General features: G+C 35.3%; 2 protein-coding genes across 4 annotated transcripts; one reads left to right on the top strand and one right to left on the bottom strand.

Moving 5' to 3' along the window:
- Window positions 1–2,359: 2,359 nt before the first annotated feature.
- LOC130556077 (uncharacterized) lies at window positions 2,360–6,262 on the bottom strand. The gene is made up of 7 exons (XM_057336767.1): window positions 6,040–6,262; window positions 4,432–4,764; window positions 3,823–4,155; window positions 3,613–3,738; window positions 3,376–3,468; window positions 2,623–2,660; window positions 2,360–2,472 (listed from the first exon to the last, which is right to left on the bottom strand). The coding sequence occupies exons 1-7, from the start codon at window positions 6,257–6,259 to the stop codon at window positions 2,422–2,424; spliced, it is 1,194 nt and encodes a 397-aa protein (XP_057192750.1). The 5' UTR covers window positions 6,260–6,262; the 3' UTR covers window positions 2,360–2,421.
- Window positions 6,263–7,331: 1,069 nt separating this feature from the next.
- Window positions 7,332–16,852, top strand: LOC130556103 (putative methyltransferase DDB_G0268948). Of its 3 annotated transcripts, none has more exons than XM_057336808.1 (7): window positions 7,332–7,763; window positions 8,072–8,232; window positions 8,438–8,651; window positions 9,467–9,567; window positions 9,677–9,814; window positions 9,974–12,257; window positions 12,967–13,047. In XM_057336808.1, the coding sequence occupies exons 1-6, from the start codon at window positions 7,653–7,655 to the stop codon at window positions 9,975–9,977; spliced, it is 729 nt and encodes a 242-aa protein (XP_057192791.1). In that variant the 5' UTR covers window positions 7,332–7,652; the 3' UTR covers window positions 9,978–12,257; window positions 12,967–13,047. The 3 variants fall into 3 exon arrangements, with proteins under 3 accessions (XP_057192791.1, XP_057192790.1, XP_057192789.1); XM_057336807.1 differs by having other exon boundaries at window positions 7,333–7,763; window positions 10,014–12,257; XM_057336806.1 differs by lacking the exons at window positions 7,332–7,763; window positions 8,072–8,232; window positions 8,438–8,651; window positions 9,467–9,567; window positions 9,677–9,814 and adding exons at window positions 13,198–13,301; window positions 13,452–13,589; window positions 13,689–16,852 and having other exon boundaries at window positions 9,815–11,672; window positions 12,097–12,257; window positions 12,867–13,080.
- The last annotated feature ends 3,241 nt before the right edge of the window (window positions 16,853–20,093 follow it).

Below are 20,093 nucleotides of genomic sequence, written 5' to 3'. Positions count from 1 at the left end.
ACTTGCAACAATCAAAAATATTTATAGAAAGAGACAACATTTCTGACTTATTGACTAAATGCTATTAGTTTATTTTATATTTGTAACAGGAAGTAGACTCTGAGACAGAGGTTAAAAGCCAGACAAGTATTTATTAACAATTATGAGAAGTGAACAACAGGTGAGTATTGATATAACTGAATATAGTTATTGAGCAGACAGACAGATGGTCAATGACCATTCTTTACCAGGAGTTGGTGGACGGGTGATGTGCTAGAGCCAGCAGGTGAAACACGTAGAGATACCAGAGTCCTTTGTTTGCTTGGGAGCCACGAAGGAACACTGGTAGTTCGCTGGTAGATCGCTGGGAGATCGCATGGAAACACTGAGGTGAGTATAACCCACAAGGTAAGCAATTCGGGAACAGTTAAGTCTGCAGGTTTAGAGTCCTTTTCCACATTGGAGACCGGACAATGACTGCGTGGCTGAGGCTGGCTTTGTAGAGCAATATTATTATCATTAATGACATAACATGATTATAATAACCCAAACACTTGTTTTAAATATGAGTGTGTATGTTTTAGAGCTGACCTTGGGTTTTACAATGGTTTTCAACCAGCTCACAGCTCCTAAAAAATAAAAACAAGCAGAGACAAATTTTACCAAGAATACAATAAACACTTTACAATAAGGTGCTATTTGTAACCAATTAGTTTATGCATTAGCTAACACAAACTAACAATGAACAATACTTCTACAGCGTTTATAAATATTAATTAATGTTAATTTCAGCATTTACTCATACATTATTAAAATGAAATGTTTTCACTGTTAACATTAGTTAATGCACCATGAACTACCATGAATTACTGTATTGACATGAACTAACATTAACAAGCATGAATAAATGTTGAAAATCTAAATTGTTCGTTGTTAGCTAATGTTAGCTAATGCATTTACTAATGTTAACTAATAGCACCTTATTGTAAAGTGTTACCAATACTTTCCATCTCTGATTATCACACAATCATTAAAAAAAGATTTTATCAGTCAACACTTTTGGTCAAACTTATCTTGTTCTTTCTCTCTGCGTACAGTAGGCTATATCTCTGTCCTAGTTTTCCTATCTTGTTTTACATCAGTGGTTTTAGTCTGTTTTTAACAAGAAAGCCAGTAACTTTTCCTGGGCGGTGCATGCGTCTGTCAGGAAAAAAAGTACATAAAAGTACAACATTTTTTTGTTATTGTTATTATTATATGCTCTACTAGTTAGCACTTTTAGTAGTGTTACATACAGTTACATTCATTATTAAAATGTCATATTATTTAAAGAGAAATATCTCTTTTAAAATCTTCAATATGCAAAACAATTGATTTCAATTGACCATATTTTAGATCAGTGGAATGGCCTCTTTTCTGTCACTGGGGAAGTCCCCTTAATAAAAGTACACGTTTACACCCAATGAGTGCATAGTACTTCTAGCGTACATGCTGGTCCCATATGTAGTATAACACATCTGTACTTTTCCAGTGACAGCTTTTGCCCCTTTTTACTGAGAGTGTAGGATTTTTATTTTTAAATGTCCATTTTATAAGCACATACAAACAAGATTCAACACCATTATTACCCAGGTAAAAATTGAGTTTGGGCATGTATTCGTTTTTTTACAACACTATTCAACTGTGGGACAGGATTCTAAAACTGTTTGAAATACTAACATAATACAAAACCACTGTTTGAGAAAACAAGAACATGATATGAATAATTAAGCATTGTAAATAGCCATGTTGCCTGACCCTTTTTTTTGGCTTTGATAAAATGTCTGCTGTATTTTAAACTTTCTCTGACTTGAATTGAATTAGTAAATGGGTAGCAAGAAAATGTCCTCCTTTAGATTGTCATAAGATCTGATGATTATGATTGTGATGTATATCAATATGTCAGCATGTCAGTCTATGAACAATCATATTTTAATAATGCAAAGTACTTCCTAATAATATTTATTCAGCAATAATTTTTGTTTGTATATTTTTTATGTCCTTTAGACTTTTACATTTCTAAATAAAGAAAGGAATAATTCATAAAATGCTTGCGATTCATTACATTTTTTTTGTGCATTCTGCATGCTGGGTGAAACATTTTTGCAAAGCAGTGGAAACGCTGTGCTACACGGTCATGTGTCATGAAACCACATTGAGGTTTCTTTTAGGCATGCAAGAAAACTGATTAAAGGCTGATAATTCTTAAAGAAAAAGTTAAGTGCAAATGTTGTAGTTGCGTGTATGAGATAGTTAATGTGGTATTTAAGTATATAACAAAACGATGAATAACTGGATTTTACATTCTTTTATTTATAGAAAAAAATGTATCATTAGTTGGGTGCATTTTGTCATCCATATAATTATGAATAAAAACAGCGAGAATTCAGGGAAAAATGTCTCTCACTGTATTTTAATGGCAGAGTAGATGACTGTAGAACTGTTGTATGACACCTGTAAATAGATACAAATGATAAAACCTTTAAAAGTACTTTTATGAAACAAACTTTGTCTCACTGACATCATTCATTAACTTGACATAACAATTATGAGCCTATCAAAATGACTGTTTGAATGAATGAGTGGGTTTATTTTTCAGCTGACCTTTGACCTTGCATTGGGTTTCAACCAGCTCTCAGCTCCTAAAAAATAACATTTCACATAGAATTCAGCTTCTGCACAAAATAAGTATCGTAATGGAAACATACTGTATAAGGCTGTGTCCAAATATCCCCACTTGCGGTCTTGGCCACTTGAGAGCACGTATACGCGACAGGAAGTAAGTGCACAAGTCTGTCCAATGTCTTAAAAACGCCAAAGTGCAGTGCCATTAACGCACAATAAACACATTATCTTGAATACCGCTTCCGCGAGATGTTGCGGATAGCTTTCCACTGTAACTTATACTACTACTTTTTAAGGTTATATCTTTACTTCTATGTTTGGCTAACATGTTTTTCTTTTCTTTTTTTTTGGTTATAGCTGCTTTGATACAATACAAATAAAGCACTATAAAAATAAATCTGACTTGACTTGACTTGACGATATAATTAGATATTACATATAATCTTGTAGTAAAACGTAGTGTTGCACATTTTATTGGTGAAAACTTCAGTTATGTATTTTGTAGAACTGTTTTTTATCACATAATTAGAAACACCACATTAATTAACGTTATATTTTTGCACTTGCTGAGTGTGTCCCATCGGGTTAGAAATACTACATGCTCACTTGGGATCTGCACTCACACTAGAACACTTGGACCAAAAAAAAGGAAAAAAAAGGAAATGCGTCATGAAAGTAGTCAAGTGCAAAGAACGCAAGTGGGGGTGGATGCAACCTAAGTGTAATGTGTACCTTGTGTGTCACCCTGACTGCATCCTGCTACAGTCACTGAAGCATAATGAAGTTCCTCCTCTTCCTTCTGGAAGTTCAGCACAGTGTCGTGACCTTCATCGTTGAAACGTTTAGTAAATTAAAACATGCAGTATGGTTAAAATGATAAAAAATAAAGACAGTGTATTGTTGCCAAACTTAGCTTGTTCTCACTCCCTCTCGCAATATCCAATGTCTAGTTAGTTTAAAAGCACTCACCACCAATAAATGTTTTTCGCCAACATTTAAAAACGAGCAGTCCCAGCAAAATCAGGACAATGATAGTGACAGCACAGGTCACAAGGATCACGGTCTGTATGTGGCTTTCCTGTGTTAAGGTGTCTTCTGCAAAAACATGCGAGCTAAATAATTACACCAGCAGTGTTACAACTACCAACCCAAGACCTGGTCTTTGTTAAAAGACATTACCCTGGTTTGGTGAAGTGGAGGTTTCTGTTGATCTTCTTGGAGCATTTGTAGCTGATGAGATGAGACTGATTGTTATAGGGGCCACAGTTCGGAGTGTGTTCTCAGTAAATACAGCACACTGCCAGCGCAGCAGATTTGAACTAAGGCTATTCACGTTCACTGTGAGAAGTTTCTTCTTCTTTTTCTCATTCAGCATTTGCTGTTTGACCAGCACTGCTCTGTTCCCCTGCATCCTGAGCCAGACCAATTTCACAGAATCAGAAACATTAGACACCTCACAGGTAAGAACAACTGATTGATTCCTCAACACACCACCAGGGGGCTCTGCAGAGACTGAAATAGACAACGCAAGGTCCATTTTTGAAAATTCAATTAGAATGTAATGGAAGCCTAAACCATTGCTTATTTACTTTGGTTTGATGGTCAGCCTTGATTAACATTATAAGTAGACCACGGGAAAAAGTAATAAAAACTGAGGGCATGTCAACATAACAGCTTGTATTTTGACCCTGATTATTTACTATGAAACATTATTCTAAAAAGGTAAAAATAAAATTACACTGTTATGGAATACTGTTCATAAAAAGTGAAACAAATGTATTTACAAACCTCTAATGGTGCGTAGGATTGTGGTTGTGTAGAAAGTATTTTGATCATCCACAATACACCTGTATGTTCCACTATAATTGAACTTCACAGATGAGATGTGTAGGATAAAAATTTGACTGTCGTATGTGGTAGAAGTTTTTCCTCCTGGCTTGATCGGCCCTTTAACTTGAACCTCTCCTCCTTTTTCTACAGCTATCAATACGGCTTTTGAATTTGGCCTCGACTCCAAGGTCCACATCAACCTGTGGTATTTCTTTTTAGACTTGCAAATTAGTAATAAATCACTGTGACTGGAGCTTTGTCTGTAAATTGTAAGCTTTTTACTTTCTGAATCTGAAAAATAGAAAATGGTTTATATAGTAGTTTGGAGAGTTTTATCACGTTTTTTCTCGATCGCTAACACACCAAAACTAATACAGTTGGCACAGTTTTCCAAACCTTCAGTTCTCAAAAAAATTACACATTTCTCACACCATTTAACACATTTCACTTGTTTTCACTCACATGTCAATTCCTAGTGATTTCTGCAAAACCCCCCACACACAAAAAAAACTAATTTTGCAAAGGTTTAACCATATTCTCATTCAGAAAAGACATAATATAATAAACTGAAGTGTCACAATGTAAACTCAAATAGCACACATATACATTCAGTAGCAAAACAGATGACACATCAATCAGAATCTCAGGATAAAATAAATAGGAGCACAAGTGATAGTGTAATGAAATTGCATCCTAGAATCATCTACAGGGCTTTATACTACTTACTGTAAATGTATAATAACGGTACACAGTTACAGAAATTTTTATGAGAAACATTTCACTATTCTGTATCCAGTAAACTGTTGTGCACTCTCAAATTTGTGACTGTCAAGTCTACAAATTTGTAATTGTATCCTTTTTTACATGTTCCTTATTTTTGAAGAACTCTGAGACAGCTTCTGCTATAGAAAATCTGCTATAGTATACTTTTACGAAGTTTGGCCGAAGGTCCAGAGGATGCATACCATATTTACAGTATTTATTGCCTCCTATTGACAAACTGCTTTATTGTTTCCTTTCTTCTCTGTAAGTCGCTTTAGATAAAGGCGTCTGCTAAATATCTAAATGTAAATGTTATTTATTTATCTTTATTGTGTTGCATGAGTTTATTGTTCTTTGGTTTTTGAACTTTTCTTGTCTTGTAAGATCGTCTACTTCATTTACTTTCATCTAAGATTACTTTACAGTAGTGTAATTTTTTATTTTTTCACAAGCTCATTTTTGAATTTTGCTCTATCTGCACTCTTTTATGTTGTATATTGTAATAAACACTTGCTATCAAATTATTCTTGAATCCAATTGATCTCACCAGTGTCTAAGACTATGTTGTCGTGTGAGTGTTTTTGAGGGCTTGTGTCATGGGGGAAAAGTTTGCTTTTTCAGCAAGTTTGAATGGTTTTAATGTAAGTGAAGAGCTTCATTTTGACCTGAAAATAGGATGTTGAGGGAATTGTGTGAGAAGTTATGGCTTTGTGTTTAGAGTTTTGAGAATAGGAGGCATAATTTCAAGAAATGTGTTTAAGCAATCGAGAAAAACTCAATTATAAAACAATACAATATACTTACACTGATTGACACTAAGTGTGCGATTAATGACAGTTTTTGTACTTCCATCTTCCTGTAATATACAATAGTATATTCCTTCACTGTTTTCATCAACATTGTGTAAGATGATGTAGGCAGAGTTGTTGTACACTAGAGTTGTGTTTGATGTTTGGTCTGTTTCTTTAATCCACAGTAATGTTGAGGATTTAGAAATGTAAGGGACATCACATCGCAAAGTCATGTCAGATCCTCGCTGGACTTTGAGAAAAGGAAAATCCAGACAAAGAGTCAGCAAAATTTGAGCATAGTAAATTAAATTGTTCTTTACACATTTTTAGTGGTGAGAATTCACTACAATTTTTAAATAAACGATTTAAATTATGTTTTTAGATTTGAGTAATTTAATAAATTACATTATTTCATATTTTCAAGTTTTAATTATTTTTATTAACTGATAATAATATAATACATGTCCTTGCATCTCAGCTATAAGCAAAATTGTAAATCTTCCTGCTAAAAATTCTTGCTAAAATCAAACAGCATTATACATGCGTTAAACAATTCAAAGATTTCTGTTCAGTTCTCACCATAATTTGATGGAAGTTTAACAATATAAGAAAGCAAAATTATGAAAATGTATTTTTCTCACCATATTTATAACAAAGTCCACTGCTCAATATTATAATTAGAAATATGATTGTATGCATTGTGGTGTTCTCAGTTTCATATCAGTGAGACTTGTGAGATGTTTTTCTGAATCTGAGGAAATAAAAAAGAGAAGTGTTTTTAAATATGCACACAACTGGAAAGTTTAGAGCGCACAAACACCTGGTATTCAAATATGAAAAGCACATGTTTTTTAAGTGGCCAATGCTTTACCATATTGCAACATTAAACAGTTACAATATGCCTAGCAGCCTATATTTATTAGTAGGTTACCTGATCTGTGCAATTATGGTTATTCATACAAATCAACAAGCAACCCACTGTCATGGCTATAACTGATCTTGAAAGGGTTTAACAATTCTGCACCGTCAATTGCTTTTTGTATTAGGAATAAGACAATTTTCAACTTTACTGTTCCATTTATCCTGCAAAAAGTTAGATATAATTATTTATTATAAAAATACATGATAGTAATGTTTAAAGCATCGTGTATTTTTAGCTTGAGCATTTCCACTGCATTTACATTACATGTTTTAAATGTACTGTCCAGCAGATGTCCTCAGCGTGCCGGTGTTTAGATTTGGCGTAGTAATGACGAAGCAACTGGTTCAATTGAGTAAAAGGTTCAAAAAGCCTCGTTTCTCCCATCGTAATTTCAGCCCTGCTTATGCATGATTTTTATATCAATTCCTTTTTTGAGTGTGGATGTAAACCATTTTTTAATTCAGTTCAAAAGAACCGACTCGCGGGAATGAATCTGACTCTGTTTACCTCGCCTTGAACTCACCACACTCGATCGACTTCCTGACCTAGAAGTGTTTTGCTCCCTCCCACCAATGACGACAAAACTGCTCATGTCCACACGTTATTCATATCCAGACCTTTCATATGGTCAACGATACTTTGAACATCGCCTGTTTTATGTAATACAGTAACTATCAGACATTTTTGTTGCAGTCGAAGGGAAAATGACTCACAGACTGTTCGAAGGGAAACATCATGCCTCCCTATATCAGAAGTATCGCTTTGATCCACCCGATGATGTAAAGGAGATCATTCTACAATACCTGGATAAAAAGGTGAGATTTGTCCTATAGCTATTTATGCATTCGCCGTGTTGTATGCTACTGACGGTCCTTCTGATGTTACTGTAACAGTAAGTAGATTACTGCGCAAACAAGCTGTGGTTATACCATGGCACGGTGGTACTGTCAATAAGTGCAAATGTGGAAACTTAAATGTTGTTGACTTGTATGTATTCAACTTTTATGTTATGTGCATATTATACTGTAGTGTTTTATGTGGTTGTTTTACATAGTCATTTATATTGAATGAATAACTAAACATGATTCTCACAATATGATGATGCTGCAAATGTTTTTCACAGAAAGGACAACCCCATCAGCTAGCTGTGGATTTAGGCTGTGGAACGGGACAGAACTCTCGTCTGTTGGCACCACACTTTCAGCAGGTGGTGGGCATGGACATCAGTGAATCTCAGTTAGAGGAGGCAAGAGCGTTGCAGGGCTTTCCCAAACTCAGCTACAAGTCAGTAATGCATATTATGAAGAATACCACATTGAAATATAAAGCCATGTTTTCTTATTTTTATACCCATGAGACCTTTATATTATATGATCTTTACATAACCTTGAAATAAACCAAACATGTGGTCTTCTAAGCTTAACATCATAGTGCAATATCACACTGTCTGGTCTAACTAATAGATTATTACTGTTATTCTTTGGCACAGAGTGGGCAAAGCAGAGGAGCTGCCATTTCCAGATGGCTCAGTGGACCTGCTGACGGCTGCCTCTGCAGCCCATTGGTTTGACCCTGAGAGTTTCTTAAAGGAGGCTGTGCGCGTCCTGAAGCCCTGTGGCTGCTTGGCTTTCTTTGGTTATGGAGACAATTTTAAATTCCACTATGGTTCTTGTGGTGATCGACTTAATAACATATATGAGGATGTAAGCTCATGCCTTAGCTATACAGCCGCGGAAGAAATTAAGAGACCATTTTAAAAAAATCTGTTTTTCTGAATTTACTATTTATAGGTGTGTGTTCATTTTTTTTGAACTACTAACAATATTTCTCCCAAATTTTAAATAAAAATATTGTTTCTATTTGCATTAATTTGCAGAAAATGAAAATAGGAGAAACAGTTCAAAATAACAGAAAAGATGCTCTGTATTTTTAAGACCTCAAATACTGCAAAGAAAACAAGTTCATGTTCACTTTTAAGCAATACAACAGTAATATTTGTACACGTATTTAGGAAAAGTTACAAATTATTTTTTATGTGATAACCTCGATTTTTATCACAGTTTTCATTTGTCTTTGCATGCTGTCTGTCTTACATATTGCTGTTACATGACTTCATGTCTACTGAGGTTTGAGTTTGTTGAAATTAACTAGACACTGGACTGAAATGGCCACAATGCATCTAGAAATGCTGAATAAATGAATATTTGGAATGGACTCTAAATTTGGTCCGCGGCTGTGTTTACAGTATGTACTAAACAGAATCGGTAACAAAATTGTATAGCAGAGAATATAAACAATTGCTAAATTAATCTTGTGCAGTGCACTTTTCTGATATAGTGACCCTACCAAGATGACAGTTTTATAATGCATGTTTTTGACAGTCACCTTTAGAGTACAAAGGTTTACTGTAATTTACTGAACTCGTTTTAACTTGGTTACCAATTGCAGTAAATTTCACTGAAGATTCACTGAGGCCATCTATATATTAATTCACTGTTAATGTAATTCATTGTGCTAGGTAAAGCAAGTATTGCTGCCCTTCACAAGCACTAAGGTAGCTGTGGCCAACAATAAACTGCAAGATTTATATGAAGCCATTCCCTTCCCAGACAAAGAGAGGTAAACCAGATCACTGCAATGTAATGAAGATTTTATCAGCATTTAATTCTAAACAAACTATGAGTTGCTTGATATTAGTTTTTCTAATAATCTGTTGTATCTTTGAAAGGATTGAAGTAATTCCAGTAAAGGTGCAAAGGACTATCACAAACATAATTGGGCTTTTTAAGACCTTCTCCATGTATCAAGCCTATCTGAGAGCAGAGCCTAGTGCTGCAAAAGCTCTGTTAGAGAAAGCAACATCACGGTAATTACTTAATTTTGATGAAACATAGCTTTACATTTATTTACCGTCTTTGAAAGTTTATTGCTTGCAAAACCAATCATACTGTACATTTTCTATTAGAGGAAGCATTGTGTATTTATTTCTCCTCGTAATGCTCTCATATGTCTGTTGTTTTTTTAGATGATGTGCTTTGCTGTAATTGCTTGACGTTCTGTTACAGTTTTCTGGAAGAGATGAATGTTTCATCAACAGAGGCCGAGCTTGAGTTGAGCATGGAGTACTTCTGTGTGCTTGCATGTAAACCTCATTGACACATGACCTACCTTCACTTAAGACCTTAAAGGGACAGTTCACATTTACTCACCCTTGAATTGTTCCAAATCTGTATAAATTTCTTTGTTCTGATAAACACAAAGAAAGATATTTGGAAGAATGCTGGTAACCAAACATTTCTGGGCCACCATTGACTACCATAGTAGGAAAAATTACAACGGTAGTTAAAACTGTTTGCTTTCCTATTCTTCAAAATATCTTTATAGTATATTTATTAAATATATTTATAAAGCGATCTTTCCTACTATGGTAGTTAATGGTGGCCAAGAACTGTTACTGTTACAAGCATTCTTCCAAATATCTTTCTCTGTGTTCATCAGAATAAAGAACAACAACTTGAGGGTGAGTAAATGATGACAGAATTGTCATTACTTTGAATACTGTCACCTTTGGTCAGCTATTTTGTTAATTATCTTAATAAATTTGTTAATAAAAAGTACACATTTTATGGAAAAGCTATAGTTTTTGTAGTGAAAAATGCAAAATCATGTAAATCAATGCGCTTTTTTAAATTTATAAATGATCACTTATAAACATGGATGCATCAATCTAATTTTGTAAATAAATGAATGCTCTTTCATTTTTGCACTTAATTTTGTATTCGATAAACGTTTTATGAATCCCACTGAAATGTGTAGTCTGTCTCGGTTTTGGAAAATGTATATAAATCTTATTGTAGCGAGGAAGGCGGGGCGAGAGCCGTGGGGCGAGTAAGGCGGGGCCGGCGGCGTAAGTGGCAACGAGTGTCAGCTGTGCGACCGCCGGTCCCCGCATGCCTCACGGCTCTCGCCCCGCCTTCCTCGCTACATTTATCTAATACAAACATTACACATTTAAATATGGCATTCTTAACTCTATATGCCTGTTCTTCATTAGTAAAGTAAACATGGTCACTCCCAGCAGAGTACAGTATTATGATACACAGATCAGTTGAGTATTATTACAGTACTTTGTAACTCCAGACTCTTTCAGATGTTAAATTGTAAATGTAAAACATCTCATGTTTGGACACTAAACAGAGATGACTGTGTCAATATTACTGTAAGGAAATATTAAGCCATTGTCCATGCCAAAATATCACTGGGACATTGTATCTTCCCAGCATGATGTCCGGTTAGCCTAAAAACCTTCGACCCTGTTCTGCCCATTGCCCAGGAGATGTTTATTGGCCTTGAAAAGATTTTCAGTTATACTCCACAGTGAATGAGAAACCTCTGTGTGTGAGTCCAAAGTCCTCATTAGCACACTAAGCACATTACGGATTGACCCAAGTGAATGTACTGACCAGACTTGTGCGTTGGTGTCTCAGTGTGAAGGAACAGGCGAGCCTGAAAACTAAGCTTAAAGATGTGGCTCCTCCCATTGTTTCCTTTCCATAAGTTTTGCTGACAGTTTAAATCTCCTGTTTGGTAGAAAAGCTACACAGCTTTTACAAATGGCTGTACGTTTGTTTGAGGGTAAAGAACATGCGTCCTCATACTGGAAGTACAGGATATCTCCTTCTCAAGAGCTCATCAGCAAGATTATGCAGTTTCTAATGAGTAATGTAAGACTAGCATCTTTTCATTTTTTTCCACATCCAAACTGGTGGACTGCATGCATTTTTAACATTCAACTTAGTTAATAGACTAATATCAGAACTCTCTATGAAGTCATTTTAATGCTTTGTTAAATTTGGCAATATTTTAATACCTAGTAAAAAAATGTACTGTTCAGGAATAAAAAAACTGAAATACATTTTCACAACAAAATGAAAATGATTGTCCATAAGTCTAAGTACTCTTACAGACAGAGATAAAACTCATAAAAAATGTCCATACAAGACGATTAAATAAACAGATTTACAACAAGTAACAAGAAACTATTTATTTTCAAAACAACAAAGCTATATCAATTGTATGATTTTGATCTATTAATTGTGAATCAAGTCTACCCAAAGGTTTACACCTCTGTTTACTGTATCTTCTTAGAAAGAGTCACCCTATGACCTGGCAGTGGACGTTGGTTGCGGGTCAGGACAAGGAACCTTGCTCTTGGCACCATATTTTGCTCATGTGGTGGGGACAGACATCAGTCCTGCTCAACTGGAGATGGCAAGGAAGCATGTTAGCTCCACAAATATCACATACAGGTAGGCAAACCTGACTTTTACTACTGTGCATGAGCTTGATTACTTTAATAAATCACATGAACAACATATTACAGTATTCCTTTTTATTTGCCACTCACTTTTGATTAACTGAGTTTTTAAACCATTGCAGACATTTAGCAACAGTGGCACCTTTTCCTGTGTCATATACTGTACATACAATATAAAGAGGGCCATATACATGTAGCTTTGAAATGTATGCCCTATGACTTAAAGTTGATCTGGGCCTCTTATATCAGCACTACATTAATTCAACGGTTGTACCCATGGAGTCCTAGAATCATTAGCTTACCATACTTTTTCATTTAACCAAAAATAAGTTACAAATTAAACTGTTACAGTAACTGTTTGCTTTTTGTCCTTAGACAATTTCATATAGTCTATGGGCGAATCTCATGAAGCTTTTCAAGAATATGTAGATTTCCACTGGATTTTCCTTAAAAAAATCTGGAAAATCATGGAAATAATGCCACAAAACATCTAAATCTTTCTAAATATGACCCGAACATGTTCTTGACTCATGAGATGTAGAGATGAATGTGTATGTGTCCATTACAGTTTTCACATCATGATTTATTCTGCAACACAAAGGGAATGTCCAGCTGAGGAACTGCCTTTTGAAGATGGCTCCATAGATCTTGTGACGTCCATGTCAGCGTTCCATTGGTTTGATCATTCACCTTTCCTTCAGGAGGCTCACAGAGTCCTGAAGCCTCACGGCTGCCTCGCGCTTATTAACTACACTATGGACATGGAACTTAGTTATGGAGACTGTTCGGAGGCTTTAAACCACATCTGCAAAGAGGTGGGAATCATTTTTACACTTGTTTTTTAGGTCTGTGAAGGAACTCTGTGCTAATCCAGAAGCATATATATACAGTAGTTTTGTCTCCATGAATTATTTATGTCTGTCCTATTACAGTTTTATGTTGCCCTGCTGCCATACCGGAACGCTTACCTAGGTCCCAGCTCTTTTCATTTTTACAACCAAACCTACAACTCTCTTCAGTATCCAGTCAAAGAATGGTAAGAAAACTGACCTACAAAACATATGTTCCTTCTTTAAAAATTAACAGAAATCTGGTTGGTAAGAAAAAATACTTTAAACACGTTGTTGCTGAATGTGTGATTAAACGGGTGTTTTAGAAACTAGAAGAGAAAATTCTCTGTGTTCAGGCAGGAGATGTTTTGGGTGAAGAAAGCTGTCCCTTTCTCTGGCTACATTGGCATGGTGGAGTCTTTTTCCAGTTACCAGGCTCTCCTAGAAAAGGATCCTGAAGAGGCCAGACGGCTCTCACAGGACATCACAAAGAGGTATTATACTGTTTTCTACAGCTGTTAATGTTAAATCCATGCCATATATTCTTGTGTTTTACTATCTCTCCCTTTCTCTAATCCTCTTCTTTTTTAAAGACTGTTGCGTGCAATGGGTGTGACATCATTAGAGACAGAGGTTGTCATGGGAGTGAAATACTTCTATCTGCTTGGCTGCAAACCTGCAGAAGATTGACTGCTTTGTGTTTATTAACTCAGTGCCATAACAAAATATTATATATTATTTAGGTATTCATAATAATCACCTGATTTAATATAAAGATTTTGTTCACCGTTTTTATTTATTATAAATTTATTATTACGTACTTTATTTATCAACACCATTAACAAATCAGTGAATTAAAGATAACATAAGAAAATATGATGTAAAGCAAACTGGATATTACTGACATCACATAACAGACTGAATTGTGAACAGTGAATTCTTTTGAATTATTATCAATATTTTTTCCTGGAGTTTTGCCATGCCACAACTAACCTCACAAAAAATACTTTTGTTGTGTGAATCATTTTACTTTAAAAATGTGTATCATTAGTCTGTATAAATTGCTGTTGTATTTAGATTAAATGAGTTACAATAATTGAAATGTATTTGAAAGCTCATCCACCAGGGTGCAGTGTTGACTTGCGCATGTAGGGGCCCCTACCATTTCAGGCTGCCAGACACTGTCCATGTGTGCTGTTGTATAGTAATTCCATGGTAGAGTGATTAAACACAGGCTCACACAGCTTCATAACACACAGAGAGACACACGAATTTGAGAAAGGCATTTCTGTGTAAATGTTTAATTTGTTTGTGTTTGCCACAAGTGTTTTGAAATCCTCTTGATGTTTTCATTAACCATTTGTGTGTTTGATCTCTCTCAAGTAGAGAGGTTTTATTTTAAGCCTCAGTAGAAACACAGTTACACCAAAAATGTGTCTGTGACATCTGTTTACTGTACACACATCAACATATGATGTAATACTTTCTTTTTCTCTCATAATTTACAATCTGGTCTTGATGAGATATATAGCTGAGTATAATCTGCATAACAGTGGAAACTATTTCCATGTTTTCTAAATAATGTTGCCAAGGGGCAGCATGTATATGGAGAATAGCAAGGGTCCTAAAACCGATCCCTGAGGTAATCCATAATGTACTTGCATTAGATTAGACGATTCCTCATTTAAATGGACAAATTGAAATCTGTCAGATAAGTAAGATCTGAACCATTGTAGTGCCTGTCCCTGAATACCGGTATAATTGTGTGATCTAAAAGTATTTTATGGTCTACAGTATCGAACGCAGCACTAAGGTCAAGCAAGACTATGAGTGAGATGTTGCCTTTATCTGATGCTATAAGCAGGTCATTTGTCATTTTAACAAGCGCAGTTTCAGTGCTATGATGCGGTCTAAAGCCTGACGGAAATTTTTCGTGTATGTCATTATTTTGTAAGAAAGAGCACAAATCTTTTGTCATTGCATGTCAGTTGTGAGGTGTCATACATACCAAAGGGTGAATGCAGAGAATAAATGACAGGAAGTGTGTGTTCATATCTAACCCAGTCTCAAGGCAGTTTGTGGCATTGGCATGAAATTTGGAATCTATTGATTTGTGTTCAACCCCTTTTTTCGTGTCACTCAGCACAACTTTCAGTACAGCACAACTTTCAGTACGCGTATGTGTACATTTATATATTTATAACCTAATACCAAAAGAAGTACATATTTTAGGAGGTGGCTAACAAACACCATACCCTAAAATCACAGCCGCAAAGGCTAATTTAGCAAAGTAAAATCATAACAAAACATACAAAATAAGATCGTACAAAATAGGAATTCACATGAATTGAGCCACCTTGTAAAATAGGTATGAATTCCCATCAGATTGCATTGATATATATTTATACATATGAAAGATAATGCATATTAAAATAGGTTAGATTGAAAGTCGTGCTGCTGACACGAAAAAAAAATTGTGTCCATGAACACAAATTATTAGATTACAGTTTGTGACAGTGTCACGAATTCCAGTCCACGAATCTTTTACCTAGAAAAGTAATGTACAAGACCCCTATCAAATGACAGCACATGATATAGTGAGTTAAAGAGAATATAGTGCCATCGCTCATATGTGATGCAGACGATAAGTGACACGACACAATAATGTGGATAAATTGACATCTCTTTATTTATTTTATTAATAGATTTATAAATTAAAGCGCTGTATGATTTGATTACAGTAATGCAATGAGAATAGAAGCCGCACGGTACTGAACCAGAATAAGTATTAAAATGCACATTGTTACTTTGGTGGTAACACTTACCAAAGTAAATGCTAAAATTACTATTTACACATTTTTTACAGCTCAAATAAAATTTTGTATGTTGGAAGCAAATGAACGTAATGAATATGTGCTTTAACAAATAGTACACCCTCCACAATGTCCTGCTTCATAGACATCCACTACACTGTAAGTGCAATGCTGCACATGATGTTATAAACTATAAGGGATGAGTCGTATTGACAGTGCTCCACAGATTCGGTTGACATTACTCTAAAAATGCCTGCCTTTTCAGTTTTGCTTTTGCCAGATTGTACAAAGACACAATTCTTAGCAGACTTCTCAAATTCTGCCTTCACATGGTTCCATGGTTCCGAGCAGAGAAAATCAGATTTTGCTAAATAAGACATTTCTTACCGAACATACTGTACTCATCTCTTTCTGTCTGTGATTTGACATTGAAATGTCACACACTGAGTGACCCATCACACACCACATTTTAATACTGTGGGTTGAATATTTTCATCCCAGATGAGTCAATAAGGCTGTGCTGTTGAAAAATGGATACATGTACACTGTAAAAAACGTAATTTTACAGAATTTTTCTGCTATTTGTTACAGTTTCAGTTTTTCAACAAGATTTCTTTTTTTTACCGTTTCTTTTTGAAATACTGTTAAAAAATGTAAAATTACAGAAAAAGACAACAAATTTACAAGAAAAACGGGGAAACTATTTAGTATAAAAAAGTGACAAACAAACATTCATAACTCAAGAGCACTCAGAGTGTGCAGAGAATTGAAAGGATAGAAACGCTCTCATTAAACAAAGGCCGGAATGCTCGACATTTAGTGTAGCTTTTGGTTTGAAAAACAAGGCTCTATTTTTCCTTACTTAACATAAAAAAGAAACATGTTTCTCCTCCACCCATAGGTGAAAAGGATATCCTCAATTTAATGTTAGCAGTATATTCTACTTAAATTGTATTTATTCATGAACAGGGCTGTGCTCTTAACGCTCTGAGATGTCTAAGCAGCACCATGAGAGATTAAAAGTTTAGTGAGTGAAACGAAAATTGATTAATTGGTTTCATTTATGCAGCTTGATTTTACTCTACTCTTTTGAGACACAACATACAGTAATTACATCAAGATGATAACATTGAGCTGGCCCTGATCTTTAACATGATGAGTCATCTAATATATGCAAGCACATACTGTATTACACTCCACTATCATTCTGCATTTGTATAGATACAGGAAACCTACATTTTGACCATCCAGTGATTGTCTTTTAATTATTAGATACACTACAAAACAGCCCATGTTCTTGTTTAAGATATCAAAAGTTATTTATCAAACTGAGCAAAAAATTATGACAATTTAAAATATTGTGCTCATTAAATGGCAGACTAGCCATTCAAATTTTTAATTTGATTTTTTTAGGTGTAATATTTTATCATTCATTGTTTTATAGCCTGCATGTGAATTTTAGGTAGCAGCTTTTCGTATTTATGTATCCCGACAGGGTGTGAAATGTGCACATCTCTCATAACTGTTCCACATTCAAGGTGGTTTTAACCTCAGGCTATCTTTTGTGTACAATTTATTCTGTTTGTATTCTACCTTTCACTAGCAATTTATCATAACAAGTGAAAAAAACATCGTGGAACATGCTCCCTCCATACATAACCATAATATGGAATAACAATATGTTTAATAGTGGTAGCATTCATTTTTAAAGATCATAGAGAGAGAGAGATAGAGAGAGAGATGGCGGGAAATGTTTTTTTTAAGTAGTGGAAAAGTTGTTTCATGTTTGCGTTTGCAGTAGGACAAAATTAAAGGACGGACGCATATGTGACGTGAAAATGGCCATTTTCAAAAAGGAACTGAGCATCTCTATGCCCTACTCCCTTCGAAGGGCTGAGCCCTTGAAGTGAACTCTTTGAAGGGTGTAGGGCATTACTGCTTCTCGTGTATGCGTTTGGAACTCCCTTCACAAATGGCGTCCCCTTCGCGAAGGGCCCTTCAAGGGCACATAAATGCCGGTTGGAAAATGCGCAATGTAGTTGTTGAAGATTTGTAGAGAAATCTCATTAAATTGTATTAGAGTTTGAGATTAGAGATTAGAAAAAAATTCTATGGCATCAAAAGTTTTATTTACGTTTATAATTTGTCAATTGGCAGGGGTTATAATGTTTACATTATAATGTTATTATGTCTGTTTTTGTAGTCTGATTAATTTCACCAATCAGAAGACTATCAAATCTGCCAGACTTAATTGTTAAGACTCCGAGCGAGATTAATGATGCATTAGGCTAAAATAAAGTCTCAATATGATATGAAAAAAATTACCAATTATTTGAGTTCCTTGGCAACCAACAATGAGGTATATGCACACAGGGTGATGATGTTCTTCCGCTTAAATCTCAGCCAGCTAAGCCACTTCCTCTCTCATAGCACTGAGGTAATTTTTCACCAAGCGACAATGATGTGTTGAGTAAGAAAAACGTTCAACTTTCTGCAAACCGACAGCACCACAAATTTGTTTGTATTGTTTGTCTACAGTTTTTTTTTTGTCTTTAAAAATAACCTAATCTCCAGATGAGACAAAAGCTCTAGTATGAGATAATAATGACACATTGATGCAGAATTCTCACACCCAGTGCTACACAAAGACATTATTGTGTGCTTGTCAGAAATGTATCCAGCAACACTTACATTTTGTTGCTGCTCTGCATGTGAACTTCTGTTAACTTTAATTTTTATTTCATAAACATGCTAGTTTTTTTGTGTGCTGGTGAGTGCATGAACTTTTGTTGAACATTTTGTTGCTGCTCTGCATGTGAACTTCTGTTAACTTTAATTTTTATTTCATAAACATGCTAGTTTTTTTGTGTGCTGGTGAGTGCATGAACTTTTGTGGGGTACAAACAGAGTGACAGTTGATCAAGCTTTTGTTAAGAGCTACTCATCTTTGTCCATTGGCCTCATTTTTCCTCAGTCTGTCTGGTAGAGTTCAGTCAGGGTCACCCCTGTACATGAGTACATGACCCAGTGATGCAGTTTGCTTAGAAATGCATGGCTTGCATTTTTTTGGTTTTCCACATTAGTCAGGTTATCAAATCTGTTGATATCGATTTCTATTGGTTTACATTTCTAACCCTGAAGACTTTTTTTTACACAATGAACTAGATTAAATTTTGAAGAATGTTAACTCTCGTTTTTTGTATAATGTGCAACGTCTCTCCGGAATGTTTTATAGAAGGTTTTTCCAGAATGTACCTTTTTTGTGAATAAGTCCGTATGTGACTTGTAGCTTTAACAACAGTGTGTGATTACAGATTTAAAAAAATTGAACCAAAGCATTAATTGATGCTTGGTTCACACTTATTCACTATTCTGTACCGGTTTTCTGTATAAATAGTGTGAGTACAGTAGTGTTCATATTGAAAAGTCCAAAAAAGCACTTTAAGTACCTGGATGATGAAAAAAATGAAAAAATATGAAGCGTGGAACACTTTACGCACTCAACTGTTGCAGTTTCTTACGCAGCAAAAGTGAACCGGGGATATTACAACTCGGAGCTGTGCAAGCAAAGTTGATCCAACATAATCTCACGGCATAAACGTTAATATTTTATAATTTGGCTAATTTTGGTTAATCCGTATGAATTCGTACGGTCTCATTCGTACATTGATATACGATTTGCTTTCGCACTAGTGACGTTAGGTTTAGGGGCAGGGTTAGGGGTGGGGCTTCAGTGTTGCTTTTCTCTAGTAATCATTTTGTATGATTCACAACGTACAGATTAGCCACCTCGAAAAACAGTTACAAATTCCGTTGAGATCAGGTTGGTTGTTTAAGGGGGGGGGGGGTGGGGGGGTGAAATACTGTTTCATGCATTCTGACCTCTTTACACTGTTAAACATGTTGGATTCTCTTGCTTAACATGGGAAAAGTGTCATAAAACGAGCTGGACGTAGTATAGCGTAGTATTTCTATGCCAAATACACCCCCTCAGCTTTGGTACAAGGTCAAAAAGTTTTTTCAAACATGAATCTTCGTTACGTAACAGAGGTCCTTATACCTTTCATGGGCAATTTCCCCCGAAACAGCATACGCACACACATCAACCAGAACGAGAGTGAGGGAAAGAGCACGCCCATCAATGTGCTTCATTCGGGTTACGGAAGTTCAGCTGTGCAAGTGTGT

The sequence above is a fragment of the Triplophysa rosa genome, linkage group LG6, assembly GCF_024868665.1.
Source record: "Triplophysa rosa linkage group LG6, Trosa_1v2, whole genome shotgun sequence".
Lineage (NCBI taxonomy): Eukaryota > Metazoa > Chordata > Actinopteri > Cypriniformes > Nemacheilidae > Triplophysa > Triplophysa rosa.
Note: the sequence above shows the minus strand (reverse complement) of the source record. Positions and strands in the feature narration are given on the sequence as shown.